Consider the following 17,188-nt stretch of genomic DNA (forward strand, 5'->3'; position numbering starts at 1 on the left):
CTTGTTACTTGCGAAAAGAGACCAACCTCCACCTTGCTACAACCTCCTTTCAGGTAGTTATAGAGAGCAGTAAGGTCTCCCCTCAGCCTCCTTTTCTCCAGGCTAAACAACCCCAGTTCCCTGAGCTGATCCTCATAAGACTTGTCCTCCAGACCCCTCAATAGCTTCGTTGCCCTTCTCTGGACTTGCTCCAGCACCTCAGTGTCTTTCTTGTCATGAGGGGCCCAAAACTGAACACAGTGTTTGAGGTGCAGTCTCACCAGCGCCAAGTACAGCAGGATGATCACAACAATTTAGTTAGCTGTCTACCAACACCCACAGCTCCTTTTCCACCGAGCAGCTTTCCAGTCACTCTTCCCCAAGCCTGTAGCGCTGCATGGGGTTGTTGTGACCCGACTGTAGGACCTGGCACTTGGTCTTGTTGAACCTCATACCACTGGCCCATCCATCCCGCCTGTCCAGATCCCCTCTGTAGAGCCATCCTACCCTCAAGCAGATCAACACTGCCACCCAACTTGGTGTCATCTGCACTTACTGAGGGTGCAGTAGATCCCCTTGTCCAGGTCATTGATAAAGATATTAAAGAGAACCAGCCCCAGTACTGAGCCCTGGGGAACACCACTTGTGACCAGCTGCCAACTGGTTGTAACTCCATTCACCACAACTTTTTGGGCCCAGCCATCCAGCCAGTTTTTTACCCAGTGAAGCCCATCCAAGCCATGAGCAGCCAGTTTCTCCAGGAGAATGCTGTGGGAAATGATGTCAAAGGCTTTACTAAAGTCTAGGTAAACACTATCCACAGCCTTTCCACTCATCCACTAAGCAAGTTACCTTATAGAAGGAGGTCAGGTTAGTCAAGCAGGACCTGTCTTTCATAAACCCATGCTGACTGAGCCTGATCACCTGGTTGTCCTGCACGTGTTGTGTAATGGCACTCAAAATGATCTGTTCCATAACCTTTCCAGGCACCAAGGTCAGACTGACAAATAAAATTATAATCTTAGCAAAATTCTGAAAAAAATCTAGTGCAAATGCTAGGAACATATGCTAAGCCGTAGAAATAAAAAAGGGTTGCAGTAACCACATGAAAGACTAGTGGAGTGTTTTGGTGTGCTTCCAATTAAATCCTTTATTTAGGAGAGGAAGAAATGGCAAGAACCTGGTGTATGCCTGGATTTGTGGAATAAGAGGACAGCATCAGAAGAGCTTCCATCCAAGGCTGGAGTGGCAGCTGTAAGCACAGGTCTGTGAATGTGTGACCATGAAAATACTTAATGTTGGAGAGTGGGAAGTTTTTGCCATCACACCAGAAAGGCATGGAGCCACCTCCCGCTGTAGAGTAGCGAGCACAAGAGACATCACCAGTTCTGATAGATCATTGTGACTGTAGAAGGGGGATGAATAGGCGGTTTTGGGAGAACTGATTATGTGATCAGTGCTCCTTTTAGTATATATAATGGTGAGGGACAATGGTGTGGTAAAAGGAATTTCATTTCTCTGGCATTCAGTTGGTGGCGATTAAGTAAAATTAAGTAAAGTTTCTGGAGATGTAAAATTACAAGGCAGGCTTGTGAGCTGACAGCTGCAGTAGGGCACATTTAAGGAAGGCTTAGAATAGGTATTAGGAAAAATATTTTCCTAATAGCAAACTTTGAAACAGTTTGTCCAGTTGGGTCATCTCCATCTTTGGAAATTTAAAAAACTCAACTGGACAAGACTGAGCGATCAAATCTAAGTTGAACCTTCTGTGAGTGAGGTGTGAAAGTTGATGAGCAGCCAGAGGTCCTTTTCAACCCCAGGTATTCTCTGATGCTCAGTGTTTGGCACCGAGACATAAATGTTATGTTCTGAAGCCTCCTCATTTGTAGTCCTCTGATATTATTACATCCATCTAAGGGTTGCTTTAACTGACTTCCGTAAGCAATCTTCTTGGGGGATTTGTAAAACAAAATCTGTTTTCTTGAGGATGGTTCAGAGCTGGCTACTTAGGAGGATGGCTTTCAGGACATTTTGGGCCATCAGAATGCTCTAAGGCAGAGTTAGCAGGGCACAGGGGCTGACTTAATAATTTTGTAATTTTTTGGAGAAAAATCTACAATTTCTACAATTTTGGAAAGTGATGCTTGCGCATATTGCACAGTATCATAGTGTACAAGTAGGACAGTTTTGTAAAAGCTTCATTTAAAGAAGTGGCATTAGGCATTAATGTTTATTTTAGCTGAGATTAATTTTGATATCTGATAAAATTAATTTCAAAAATAAAACATTTGTGAATGTTGCTAGACTGTAGTCATACAGCATATATACCCCTAAAGTGAAAAATATACAGATACAAAGATTAGATTACAAAATAATGCCTTTCTTCATATACAAATCATCTACTACATGTGTAAGGGAAGTCTTCCTTTGGTAAATGTAGAAAGAGGATTGTTTCTCCCTGCACATCAGGTCAGACACTGTTTCGACTTCCATACATGGGGATTTGCAGAGATTCTTTGCTAATCTTTGAACTTGAAAAACAGCAGCTACAACATCATTTTTATGCAAGAGTAAGCGGTATTTTGGTGACAACCCGGTTTTGTTTAGATGAAGTTATTAATGTGATTTTTTTTCCCTCTTAAAACCTCTAGAGGTGGTCTGAAATGTGTAAATTAAAATCCTGACTTTCAAAATACAGTATTATTAAGAGTGGTATTATTTCTGAAATGTTACAGCTCAGGAAATAGAAAAGAAAAAGATTCTAGGGAACTTAAATATGGAAATGCTAAGTCTTAAAATCCAACATTTAATAAGAAATTGGTAGTCATTTCAATGCTTGGTTATCTTTTGAATGCTCATATAGTTTCTATGTCCTCTTACCTTTACTACAATTCCCTTATCAGTAATAACTTATTTTAAGACTATTTTTCTCCTTCACTGTCCTATATGCCATAAATGATACCAGCCCATGCTATTTAACTACTCAGTGCTTTTGAGATTCACTTCAAACGGGGAGGTTTGGTTGCAATACTTTCTGAGAACACTTTATTTTCAATCACTTCTACAAAGTAGAGATTCAGCTTTAAAGAGTTTACTGTATATTGTGACAGAGAGGCTCTTTGAAGGTTAATAAGCTTTTTAGCAATAATAGGGTTGGATTCTTGTGTGACTAAGTGAGTCACTTCTGTTTCATGTGCAGATCTATCATTTAATCGGAAGCCTGGAAGACTTACTACGCTACATATTAAGTAGAAAAGACAGTTTTTGTTTTAATCATTTTTTTCTTTCTGAACTTCACTGTATCTTTAGGACTGTAAATTAGTTGAGACAGCTAGACTGATTATTTGAGAACCATTCCTAATGTGCGTGAAATCTAATAAAAGGAGCTGTACAGTGAAGTCATATTATTTGGACACCAAAGCTAAAAACTAATTTGAAGAAATATTCTTTTATATACAAAATAAAATCCACTAAATGTGGTAATGTTCCTGATTTACATTTAGGGCATGATTTAATCCAATTGCAGTTTAACTGGAGACATTTAGTGTCTTTTTAAAGGCAAGTGCAGAAATTCACAAATTTTTTTCACATATCTGTAGCCCAAAACAAATATTTGGGAAAATGTCAGGTTAGGCTTTTACAAAGAATTTTTACCAAGTAAGCATTTTTTACGACAGAGCATCTCTGATATAGCTCTGTGCTTGAATTTAACAGTTGAAGTTGATGGAATTGCACTCAAAAGAGTAGATCTATGTTTAAACATAACTGGGAAAAGTATTTTTTTCTGCTAGTAATGAACTGCACATGTTTAAAAGGCAGGAGAATTTATATTAAAATATATGTATATTAGATATGTATATATCTAATCTTGCATGTAAATCTGTTTCTAGTCCCATGGCATAGACTGCTATGTTGCTGATGGGCACTCAACTTTGTCAGTTTTGTCTTCCCCGAGCATTGAGATGCTGAGCTTGAAATAATGGTGGTATAGATATAAAATGCAGTGTCCCTGCAGGAATGATGTAGCCATTTTAAATAGTTATGCTTATTCTGCAGGGCTTGAGAAGTTTCCTTTGAGTCTCTGTCCTGCTGTCAGAAGAGCTGGGTTGGAGTCCAGAAAGGAGGATGATGTGTGATGCATTTGCAGCGGTCTGTGTGCTGCTGCAGCACATAGCCCCACAGGTTCTGACTTCTTTAGATTTCTGAAGTCCTGTGGTGGGAAAGACAAGGGACTGATTTACAGAATCCTCCTGCATGAGGCAAACACATATCTACTGTAAATTTTAAATTTTAAAATTTTAATTTTTAACTAATAATTTTCAGTTTAAACTTAAATTTTTTAATATTTTAAAACTTGAGGATTGTTACTTTGTATAAAGCAACGTGGTTCTATCTGGACATAAAGTGCTAAGCTCTTAATTTGTTGTCTGTTTTGCTGTGTGAGTTGAAGAGAGAAAGGTTTGAGGTGGAGTAGGGAAGAGAATGGGCCAGGGCACAAAACCTGATTACACACTAACATTTTATTCCATTGAGATGACAGAACTTTTTCCTAAAAATGAGAAAGAGAATGCAGTTTGCAGACTAAGAATTCGTTTAAAAGAGGGAGATGATTGTGGACACTGGTGCCAGCGTTGCTATGTGGGTAAGCAGTAGGAAAGCATATTGCTTGATGTTGCCATTTTCCGGAACACATTTTCAAGCACTGCTGTGGATAATGCTAATACATCCTAAAACTGCCATGCCAGATTTACTACTCTTAATTTGCAAATCTGGGTATATGAAGACTTTTATTTAATCATACTTTTGGAGGCAAGTTAAGCATGATGGGCTTAAATATAGTCCTGCCAGCTGTTTTATTTGCCCACTAGTTAGGTACATGTTATGCTGCCTTGCTATTCTCCCTTGTTCTCATGCTGTTAACACAGTGAAGTGAAGAAAATCTTTAGATCCTTATAAACTGAAGCCATCTGGCCATTTATAGCTGTCATGCTATCCAAATTGGTAGATTACTCAAGATGTACTCCCTATGCTTAAGAGCACAGGCCTGAATTTGGTGCTGGGTTCCTCTGTCTGAGGAGCTGGGATTAAGAGTTTTTCAGTCATAGTTTAGTTAACATCAGAAATTTTGATTGGGACTGGGGAAAATAGGAAATTGTGAAGTGAGAGAGTGTTTGTGTGAGTAAAAGGAATAATGAGTATCTGGGGAAGGAAAGAATTTCTAGGCAATTTTTTATCAGAATGATTAGGGGATCCTAATTCTCATCTGACTTCTGTTTTCCTCTAATTTTGGTCCAAACACAAATCAATTGTATGTGGTGTTCATATGTGTGTTAGGTATTGTACAAGTATCTCATGCACTGGGAGAGGATTCATGAGGAAAAAATACCCAGTCAATAATGTAAGACCTTATTGTGGTACCTAGAGCTTAAGATGGACCTATCTGGAAGCAAACTGGAGGGAAAAAAAAGAACCACAGAAATTTGAATAGAAATATTTTTCATGAATTTCCAGGTAATTGGGAACTGGGCTGGAATAACATCAACCTGTGTTACCCTATCAAACAACTAACTTATGGCAGTATTTGGCTGAAAATGTGGATGAGCAGTTGGAAAGAACTTGAGTTACAGTCTTAGAGCACTTCACTGTTTTAGCTTGAAGTTTTGGCACACAGAAACATGGAGCTTGAATGTGTCTTGGTTGAAGATGCTTGATCTGGTTCTGCTAGCCTGTTTAGTTCTTCATCATCTCATTCTTTGTGTATATGATACTTAAGTTTTCTGTCCTCTCCATGCAAGTTGAGGCACTCATTGTCTTCCCTGTCTACTAGAAGAAGATGTAAGCAAAAATGTTTTTCAGTGGTTTGGGTAATGGAAGTTCTTACTAAGCTTTTCTAAGAGAATGTGTTGATAGCCAGATTCCATCACTAAAGGTCCTACTTTGTGGACCCTAACCTCCATCCATGAAGTTGTCTTCATCTGTGAAGGGCAAAGATGAACAATTACTTCATTACTCGTCCATAACCATCTACGTCAGTGACATGAAATAGCTTTGCATGCTGGTTTTCACAACTTGATACGTTATAGTAGACTAGACTCTGTGATTGAAAATGTTACTTACAGTTTTTTCCTAATGTTTATTATTTATGACCTCTAATGTTGGGTGGAAAGAAGCCTTTGCCTTGTACCTCTACAGGAGCAAGTGAGATTGTGGAGACTCTCTAAGAGTGGAATAGACTTTTCTTAAAATTCCCTCTAACCAAGCAGAAGGTAGTTCACCTACATTTTATGGAGTTATTCTGTGACAAATGCAATAGGCATGCGTGACTATGTATGGAATAGGAGATTAGATTTTAGTGGCAAAAGCCATCCTGCTTAGAAATGGTTAACTCCATGACATATGCAAATGTATGTGAACGCGTCATTCCTCTTCCTAATCTTATCGGTTTTAAGATATGAAATACGTAAATAGATATTTATATACATATATAAAAAATATAATATAAACTTCAAAATGTTTCAATGTGCTTGATTGAAATGCTGGGCATGACTTAAAGTCATCCAGTAAAGGTCACAATGTTGGTGCAGAAGGAAATACAATAACTCACCTTCTATTTGTAATGTTTCCTGCAGTTTCCCTTCTGTTGTATTGTCTCAGGGCTGTGTCTAAGTAGCATTTCTTAGCTCTGTCACTGCAGGACTGCCAAATCTTAACTCGGAATGTTGCATGTGAACTGTCTTATCCTAAATTAATTTTGGTCATTTTGGCAAATCTGTATTGCTGTATTCGTACTGTCCTATACAGTTGCTTGTGGTTTCTCTATGTATTTAAAACAAATACGTACATATGTTTACATACATTGCTGTGCAATGCTTACGTTGTGTTAGCATGTGCTGATATTTCTATAGGGATATTTTGTGCAAATGTAAGTGATTAGTCTATATGTAGATTTGGAGCTGAGAGCCACGTAACACATTTGAAAGCAGTGTGGAAAATGCAACAATCATACTTACATGATAGCTTTAACTGCCTTTGTTATTAGCCCAACTGTACAGAGAATTATAATACTGTTATTCTATAATATTATTTTAAATAATATAGTGGTTTAGAGTGAATTTCAGAAATATTTCCATTCATGGACCAGACAGATTATATCTACTTAAAGACCAAGATAAACATAGTGGTTTTGTTATTTTATGACTGTGTCTTATTTTAAGAATGTCTATGGCCAGCTATCAGCAGGATCATGGAAACTTTCATTTGAGCTGCTGCTGCAGAAGCATGACAGCTAAAAAAACAACTGTTCCTAAAAAACTTTCACATAGAAGTACATTGGTTGTATTTATGTAATTGCTCTTGGCATCAGCTTAAGTAAATTTAAGTAAAAGTTCATCCATAAAATGATCTGACTTTCTCAATCCATTTGAACCTTGATCTGTTTTGGTGTAATGTTCTGGAGCTGGTAAAGATGCTTTGTGATTGGAGTCTGTAGCCCCAAGTGGGATTACACCACCTTCTTCTGATTCAGAAATTCCTGCTGTTGCAATATGTGTTGTTTCACAGAAACGAGGAGTAATTCCTTTTCAGATGCTCATGTTGAGATTGCTGCCAGGGAACAGCAGTAGTGAAGTATTCTTTCACAGCTAAAGACAAGGCATTGTTTCTATCATAAACCTGGGTCTCAATGAGTTTACAAACTGCTTCTAAATAATTCCCTTCAGCTTGAAGCTCTGTTTCCCAGGAGAGTGAATAGTTACCTTCCTAAAACCAATTTTTGCTTTAAGAGCAAACAAAGCACATGGCGATTTTGAAGTTGTGGAATAGACATCATTTAAACTGCAGTCAGTTGTGCTTTCACTCAGAGCCTTCTGTTTGCTTTTGCTTTGGTTTGGTTTTTAATTTATTGTTTGCAAATTCTTTATTGAGTGGACAGTAACGAGCCTGCACCCATCGGCTGCAAAGTGTGGTGGTGGTTGGAAGGGAAGAGAAGGTTGCAGTGGGGCTCCAGGTGCACCCCAAGCTCTGGAAGCAGGATCATTCATGCTTTGTGTGTGTGCTGAGTCCTCCCTTACAAGAAAACAAAAAGAGCAAGGAGTACCGCAGTGAGCACTTCTTTTCTGCTCTCATTTCAGAAAGGTTTTTACCTCCAAAGCTGGCACGGCTTTTCTTAGATTATCTGGTTTCAGGCTGCGTTGCTATTGTAGCAGAGGGCTGCTGCAGATTAAGTACTTCTACTGCGGGGCAGCATCCCTGGAAAACAGGCTGTTTGCAGCCTCTCACGCTGGGCTTGGGAGGATCATGACATTAAACTGCAGGAACAGCTCCTGAGTAAATCTGAGGCTTTTACAGAGGGGCCTGCCATCTAAATTTAAGCACTTTTGAAGGAGGGGAGGTTTTGGACTAAAGGCTGCAGCATGTCTGTCTACTACCAACAAAATCTGTGCTGGAAAGCAAGCACATGTTCAGTTGGGGCTGGGTAAGCAAAAAAGAGAGTTGAAACATCTGAGAAGGAAAGAATAAGCTGCTCTTCAGATTCTGAACACAAGCTTTTCCAGCTTCTAAAGCATGATGCTGGTGGTTTTTATGATACGCACATTTATAAACATAGTGTGTTTTTGAAATTTAATGAGTTTTGGTGCATTCTGGCTGGACAATACGATATATATGACTAGTAATTTGTCTTGGCCCTTGGTTGATGCAAAAGGGCCTTTTAGTTAAGCTACATGAGTTCATATTTGCTGCACTCCATTGCCATGATCTGTTTGCGTGCTATTTTTAATAATCAGTGAACATTTAACTAAAATTTCTCTCATGTGAAGTGGAAAATAGAGGTTTTCATGTTTTGGGACCCCAGGTTAGTTCCTTGCAATGTCAGCTGCATACCTGATAGCACAGACTCTCTACCTCCAGGGGTGATAGTAGGAAAAACTCGTTGTGTTCTCATTATCAGTGCTAGAGTAGTTGTCCTGCGATGTATGAAAGCTGAGATGGTATGCCAAGGAGTGCCTCATCCCTTAGGGAGAAGAAGGTGGGAGGAGGAACAAGTATTTTTCACCTCATTCTAGAGCCCAGAACTCTGAGAGCTTTGACATCCACCGACCAGGGAGCTGGAAGCATCCCTTCATGTGTGGCCAGTTCTGGGCAGGACACAGACAGATGCTCCAGGTTCTCCTTCAGTTTTTGCTCAGTGCTAAGTTGTCATAGGTTGGATGCTTCCACTTCCACCCTATCCTAAGGGCACTTTTTACTGGTACCAGCTCTTCAAAGACTCCTGGAGAACTGTGGTGGCTCCTTGCTCTTGTTTTTGACCTATTGCATCGTTTTACCACACTGCCTGCTCAGAGTTCTTGTCCCTCCTTGACCTCACCATTGCAATCACAGATCCATCAGCCCTTCAGCTTCGGGTCCAGTTAGGGAACAGTCTCACTTCTTATGTTGGTCTGGTGCTGCTTGTCGACATTTGAAGAGTTCAGGTCTGAAAGTGGGTGGCTGTGGAGAAACGTATATGGCTCTACTCTGCTGTAACCACAAAACTTTCTTTGCAGAAAACCCATCTGGGACTTGCTACCACGTAGTTTTTAATTTAAAATATCCCCATGACTAATGGAACTATAAAATGCCTTGTCATTGTTGTAGCACATAGGGGATCCAGTAATAAATTAGACGTCCTCTGCGGCAAGTACCATAGTTATATAATAAACCAACAGTGTCTGGGAGCACTTCAGTTTAAGTTTATATTTCTTACTTATGCACCCAAAACCAGGGTTAATGAAATTTCATCCCTGAGGGCTTAAATAGCCAGAATATGAAAGAAATTTTCACCATTCTGCAATGTAGTAGTCCTGTATTTCTGGGAAGTATGCACTTTGTTAACGTAAAGACAAAACCTTTCATATAAACATTCCTCACGGCATTTCTAGTTTGGTTCATGCAGTGGTTTGAAGCAGTAGATGCATTTGGTCGTCCCAGGTTTGTATTCAGGGACTAGAGAACGAGAGTTTTATCTGAAATGTTTCCTTTCTGCTGCTCTAAATTAAAAAGCCAAATTTATGACAAAATCATTAAAATGCTTAAATGCTGAACTGACTTTTATGATTGGGTGTTTTCATGTAGATATGTTTTCTCATAATTGCTTTTCCAGATTGTATTGGTCAGTGGACATCTGGACAGCTGGGACGTTGGGCAGGGAGCTATGGATGACGGTGGTGGAGCATTTATATCATGGGAAGCATTATCAATCATTAAGGATCTGGGTAAATATTTATTTTTAAAGTATTTTAAATTAAATCAAAATACTTTTGATGCATTACATTTCCAGGACATTTTGTATGCTGTCTAAACCAGATTTTCTATTTTATCCATTCCTCTGAGCACAAATATTCATACTTAGTATAAATATTTTGCAAATTTGTCTGTTAAACTCCTCTTTTCATCACAGGGGTCATCCAAAAGCAACACATCAGTCAATGGGTGTGTTTGTGGGAGATCGGTCCACAAAGCAAGATGAGATTGGGCCAGTGTATGTGCAAGAGGGAGCTTGCACTCCCTGCACACAGTCATCTGCCTGTCTTCTCCAGACACCCAGGCAGTTTGCTCTGGTGTCCTGCTGTTCCCAGTCTGCTGTAGCCTAGTCTGATTTCTGGTCTCCAAACTGTAAATTCCAGTCTTACTGCTTGATCTGTAGGGGTTTTTTTTGCTGGTTTTACTTCCATATGGGCATTTGTCACTATGCCCCTCACAACTAGCTCAAAACAGACTTCTTAGATTGTCGAGTTGATATTCCAGGATGCTTTTCCCTCTTCATCAGATGGAATCTATTTTTCCTTATCATTCCCTTTTTCCAGAACTGCAACCTGTGGTCAAGAGGAATGCACCACGTAGTCATTAAAAACTAAAATCAGCTGCTGCTCCTGCTCTTAGCTCTGGCAGAGTTTAAATAAAAAACTAGCCTTCCCTGCTTCCGAGCAGAAGGATTTGTGCACTTGAACAATCTCGCTGTTTCTTGAAGAGCTCTTTGTAGACAAGCTCTGTTATGTGATTAGCCACTCTCACATTTCAGTGGTGAACATCAGACATCCCTGTGAATTCCTGCTCCTTTATTTTGCATTATTCAACCTCTTATCTCTCATTTTCCCAGCCTCGGAATGATTGGAATATAAGTCTGTGACCAAAAACAAAGTGGATCTGTTTTAATTTTTGGTGTTTTAAAAGTAAACTAAAGGGGATTTTTCTACAGAAGAATTCAGTCCTACTCATTCTTTTAGTGTTCTTTAATCTTCCTTCTCTGATTCTTAGAAAATTGTCTGTGCTTCCTATACCTTCAGGAAAAACCCCCCAATTATTCTTCTGTGTTTGCTGATTCTATTCCATTGAGAATACACTGTTTTGTGTCTCTTAAGGGCAAGTTCATGGTGGCATTGTATAATTCTTATAATTCTTATTTACTGGGTTTCTCTTCACGCATGACTGAAACGCAGAGCTCTCTGCTTGTTCAAATATTTTATTTCCTCTGGTGGTAGCCTGTGTGTTTGCTGTACGACCTGTGGTGAAATGCTGTTTTCTCAGCTGGGAAATGCCGGAGCCTTTGCTGGTACCCTCTGTTCTGGCCAGCTGTTGTGTTAAGCTCTTCCTCTTATACTAGAGGTCTTCTGGCTCGTCACGTCTAACCTGTAGATAACCATGCGGGATAGGGCCTTTCACAAACTCTCTTCCCTAGCAGATTGGTTAATGCAGATTTTATATCTTATGATGCACATAAAATCTGACAAAAAGGAAAGCAAAATAACGGTTGTGCAGGTTGTGTGAGAAATGTATTAGTGAGTTTTATTTATTTTCAGTGAGTGTTATATTTTGAACTGTGGAGACTTGGATTAATATCCTTTTTTGGACCCCAATAAATTTAGTCTCAGACTAGTCCACCAAGTACATTTGGCATGGAGATAAGATAACTAAACTGGCTTGTCTGTATGCACATGCAGATTTTTTTTAGTGTTTACTGGGAGTCTTCAAGTCGTGGTGCATTGTGTAGCCATAAAAACTGTGTTTGAGTATGGTATACCTGGTGGTACAGATACGCAGATACGAGCTTAAAGCTGAAGCAAGCATTCTGAATTACGATATCACTGTGACCTTGGACGTGGCTGGTGGACACAAGTTATGCCTGTTAATTAAGATTTTGATAATTCCATGTATTACTTGAAGAATGATTATAGTTTAAATGCTGTTCTGTACTTTCAATATACCCCCCCCCTCCCTTCCCAAGCCATTTAATAGCTAGTGGCTTAGGGCCAAATATATGAATTAATTTTAAAAAATCATTAAAATTACAGTTTAAATTATATTTTATATTAAGCATGTTACCTTTTATTTTCAGCAGTGCACTTTATTTTCTTGCCTCGAGAAAAAAATTCTAACAGATTTTGCTTTTATTTTGAAATAAAGCAGTTACTTAATGTGTTAGGCTTTATATTTCCTGAATCTTCACTGTTGGCTTTTTTATTTTTAAATTGAGCTGGCAGATCTGTACAATGTTTTTGTAGCTTTCCAGACTCTTTAATAGTTACACATTCCCTATAAGGACACATAACAGTAGCACAGTCTCAAGTGGTTTTACACAGAGTCTTCAGCACTTCAGCTTTTTGGTAGGATGCTTTTTTTTTCCATTTCACTTTTTGACTTCACAGGGATGTTCTTTCTTTTTGAGAGAAAGGAAACTACAGGAATTCCAGACTGAACTGAAATAATTCCATAGTATATTACCAGAGAGTGGAATAAAAAGATTTAATTCATGTAAAATCCCATATATATATTTCAAAACACTAGTACCTAAAAACGTAGAGCCAGATTGTGAACTACTCTAGTTTTTGAGGATTGTTTAGAGCTTTCCAGGTCAGTTAGACCTGGAAAGTAGAAGAGCTAAAAAGTGGAAAATTTCAAGTTTGTCTGAATACTTTGCTTTTAATAACTGTAATGCCTCCCTGCCATCTTCCCCACTGGGGTGACAGGAAGGGGCACACGCTGGCGGTGCCGCTCCCTCTCCTTCTTCTCTGGGGAAGACACACAGGCAGCAAATTCAGAGCAAATGCTGACATTTAGATGATTACATTTCAGCAAGGTGAGTCTTCGTGACTTCTCCACTGTCACCCTGTGCAGAAAACTTCTCCTCTCCTCCTCTCCTCCTCTCCTCCTCTCCTCCTCTCCTCCTCTCCTCCTTCCTCCTTCCTCCTTCCTCCTTCCTCCTTCCTCCTTCCTCACATGTTTTGCCATTTGCTTGGGTAAAGAATTGCAGCTGTAGATGTTTGCCAGTTCTTGTACAGCCCTGTGAGGTTTTCAGTTCTGTCTGAGAAGGGTTTGTCCTGCAGCATACAAATACTTGGTGCTGGGTGTCCCTGCCCATGGCAGAGGGGTTAGAATTCAATGATCTTTAAGGTCCCTTCCGACTCTAACCATTCTATATTTCTATGTCTATGTAATTTAACCACGGGGCCGGGAGGAGAACTCATGTTGGGCCAGAAAACACACTCCCTCGTTAGGAGTAGAGGCTGTGTGAGCTCTGTTGTCACTGCACTATCTCAAAGGAAAATCCTGCTTAAAGTCCAGTGGGTGGTCAAGAATCCTTCTACTCAGGGGTTGTAGAAGTACTTCAGTGATGGACAGGCTCTCTTCTCAACTGCTTTCACCTTGGTGGGTCCTTGCAACTCCAAACTTGGGAGTCTGAGTGACAATACCCATTGTCTTAACGCTGTTCTTGTTACTGTGACAGTGTCTTCTATGAATCTCATGTGTTGACATCCTCTAGTGGCTCTCAGAGATGGAGGACTCTGTCCAGGCTCCCAGATGCTGGGAAGCTGAAGATATTATACGGGAAATTGTGTACAGATGCTTTCTCCTTCACCCTCCGTCCTTTTTCCACTCAGAACATCCTTAAATTTTTGCTTTATCGCTTTCCCTTCTCCTCTTTTGTTTAGACAAGCATCACTTGCACCCTCTTCCATAAGGAGATTTTCCATGTGCTGCTGCTTCCCCTCTCATTAGGGCAGTTGCTTATCTGGGATCTCTGGTGGCCCTGGCTTCCCTTTGTTCCTCAAATACACCCACCTGTCATCATTGGCAAAAAGCAGAGGCCCCTTAGAGGGGGTGCGTATGGCTGTTAGATGCAAGTGTTTGCTGTCATTATTAGAAGCTGTTCTCTAATGGAAAGACATTTGCACAGATACTTGGTTGATTACATTACAAGAGTTTCCAATATCTTCTTTAAAGGCACTGTATTTAGTTTTACAATAGTGCCTTGAGGGGTGTACTTTTTCCTCCTTCCTTAAATCTGTTCTTGATTTTCCTTCCTCCTTCCTCCTTCCTCCTTCCTCCTTCCTCCTTCCTCCTTCCTCCTTCCTCCTTCAGCAGCTTCACTCTCAAAACATCCCCTCCAGCAACCTACAAATCAAGGCCAGCAGTGACTTGTGCTCCTGTTGGTACCAGCAGTGACTGTAGATATCTCCAGGCCGGAATGAACAGAAGTGTTTTCCTTTGTGTGCTTTCCTTTCCTTGTCCATATCAGCTTCTCCCTATCAACTCTACTCTTACAATTGCTCACTTGCTAGTAGCTAATTTCAGAAAAAATCACCAACTAGTGGCTGCATTGACCAATGTTATCCAAAGGGGTCTTTTCTCCCGGTTAATGCTGAAGTTTAATGAAGCACGAAGGAAAGAAAAAGGATACTTCTTTCTTTTTCCTGGAACTCTTGAAGCTTATATGTGCCGCTGATCGGCAAGATCTGTGGCAAACTGCTTTGTGGCTTATGTGCTTAAAAAACAAAGAACTGGAAGTGTTGCCACAGAAACACTTTTTTTTGTTGTTGTTGCTTATGTGAAGCAAGATGAAAGTTTCAGCCAGTTATTGCTCTTTATTCCTTTCTCAGGGAATAAAGACATCTTTAGAGGGGCTGAGGCAGTTTGTGAGCTGGTCTGAACTGGTAAACTGCCTTTCCTTCAGCGGAGCCGGAGCTGCTGTGATTAGCTGAGGATTTCTGGTGCTTAAGAAATTGCCCTTCATAACTGCAGGCGGGGTGTCCGAGGCAGTAACCTTGTGCAATGTGCAGTTTGCCTGCAGCTGTGTCTGGCAGCTGCCACCCTCCCCAGCCCTCTGCTGGTTTTTAACCTTTTTGATCAATTTTAACAAAATTTGATAGAGGCATAGAAATATTTAGAACATGAAGTTCTGATACGCTCTTTGCAAATGAGTGATTGAGGAGAGAGGGGTGAGTGCATTTATGTCCCAGCTGAAGGAGAGGCAGGGAGAAACTCTGCTTTCATCCTTTCCCTGTGATGACGAACGCCTGGTTAATGAGCAAGCGTGTAGCTTTGGTGTAAGCATCAAAGCCTCTTTCTTTTTAATCTGCCTGCACACAGTGTGTGAGAGGTAGCAAATATTGCTACGGCGGTAGTGAGAGCATTGTTCAGATTAATTTAGAGGTGATGGGAAGGCACTAGGGGTGTTTTAGGGAAAAAGGGCTGAGGGGTTCCCATCTTTAAACCAAGGGAATCCATGGGGTATTGCATGAGCTGTGATGTGGTGTGAGGGCATTTGGAAGCGGTAGGAGAGGCAGCACTTAAGCAAATTGGGGTTTTCTAGTTTTCCACAACAGCAGCAGTGTTGCTAATTACATCCTAGAAACCTCAAACCCAACGCGTTGTCAGGTTGCATTTGTAATTCTCCAATTTCACGTGTTAGGTTGTGTGCAAAAAAAGGTGTCTCTGGAGATGACCAGTTCCATTTACCTCAGCGTTTTCATGTTAGTCTGGTTAGTGCTCTGGTGTCATTTGAAACACAGGTTTTCTTATCCTCGTGTCACATGTGATTTACAAAAAAAGCTGCCTTTCCAGGCAAGGTGAAAGACTAGTTAAGCAACTAAAAAATCACTATATAATTACCCCAAATTTATTTCGGTGCCATATTTTGCCTTTAGTTGGCTATACAGGTTGGGCGGACAGCCTGTGGGACTCGGTCCTGCTCTGGATATTGGTTGCCAGTTTCTGTGAAGAAGGTATTTGTGTTCCTCTCCCACTATTTGCAACCTCCTGCTGCCTCCATGCTGGTCTTGCTCAAGACTAGTGCTTGTACAATGTATTTGAGCAAGAAGCAGGCAGTATGTATCCGATGATTTCAGAGCTTTAGCCAGTGCTGCCTCTTTGCTCCCAGTCCAGCCGTGTTCCTGCATCACTTGGCCAAGGGGCATTTCCCATCCAATGCCACAGGTACTTTGTCCTGCTCCCATCCCAGGGAGCACCCTGCCAAAGCCACCTCCTGCTCCAGCGCTAGGAACACCCGACTTCTATCCTTAAAGGGAGCTTGAGGGCACTCAATAGCGACAATAACAGAGAAGGGTCTTTAGAAGGTGGTCGTTTGGCAGTGTTGGCTTTCCAAACATACTATTTTAATGCTCCTGACTGCAGCAGAGAGCCCACTGGAGTCAGAGATGCAGTTGATTTTGATGGATGAATTTCACTGCTTTCTTCTGAAAAACTTCAGGCATGGTAACTATTGTGTTTCTTTTTAATTAAAACAGCTGGAGCCTTTTCTTTTTTTCTCTCCCTCATGAGAAGAGAAGCTGATGGTGTCTGCTACTTGACACTAACAGTCTGGTTTATTTTCAGAGTGTCATCTCTGCTAGCACAGGAGGAATCAAACAGTCAACAGGTCCTTTGTTCACATCCCAGGTTTATTTCAGCAGCATTTATCCACAAGCTCTCTCTCCTTGTTCAGAAATGTGTTTTCTGCCTTTCCCTGGCGGTGTTTGGGTCTCGCTTTCTCCACCACTACTCAACCCTTGGTGCCCTGCCAAGCCCAGAGGTGCACACGTGTCCACCAGCTACTGCCTGGTCTGTGTGTTTGCGAGGTTCGTCTTCGTAATAAGCCCAACGGCTGTGCTGTGGATGTGCAGAATCACAGATTTATTCTCTTTCCCTTCAACTGCTTGAACTGTGGCAGCGTAAGGCATTGCCAGTTACTGCTGCCTGAACTCCTGCTTGTCTTGAAGTAGTCAGTGTGGACTTCAGGAAAGGCTCTACTCCAAAGACCACTATAGTGATGGATTGTGGCAGAGAGTAAATGTTTCCCCACTTTTGCTGTTGTCTCATGCACTGAGCTCATGTTCAGTCATGTCTGTGTGCCACATGAGACCAGGAAGTCTCCTGCTCAAATTATGTCTCCAAATGC

At 40.7% G+C, this 17,188-nt stretch overlaps 1 protein-coding gene across 7 annotated transcripts in view; it reads left to right on the forward strand.

Annotated features, from left to right (window-relative positions):
• The window catches only part of CPQ (carboxypeptidase Q), a 154,632-nt gene that overhangs the window by 87,639 nt on the left and 49,805 nt on the right, over positions 1-17,188 (forward strand). For all 7 annotated transcript variants that reach the window (XM_014965147.1, XM_014965145.1, XM_014965146.1 and 4 more), the window contains one exon: positions 10,118-10,229. In XM_014965147.1, the coding sequence (XP_014820633.1) occupies positions 10,118-10,229 (112 nt within the window). The remainder of the gene's footprint in view (positions 1-10,117; positions 10,230-17,188) is intronic.

Source organism: Calidris pugnax, unplaced genomic scaffold, assembly GCF_001431845.1.
Source record: "Calidris pugnax isolate Ruff unplaced genomic scaffold, ASM143184v1 scaffold41, whole genome shotgun sequence".
NCBI classification, from domain to species: domain Eukaryota; kingdom Metazoa; phylum Chordata; class Aves; order Charadriiformes; family Scolopacidae; genus Calidris; species Calidris pugnax.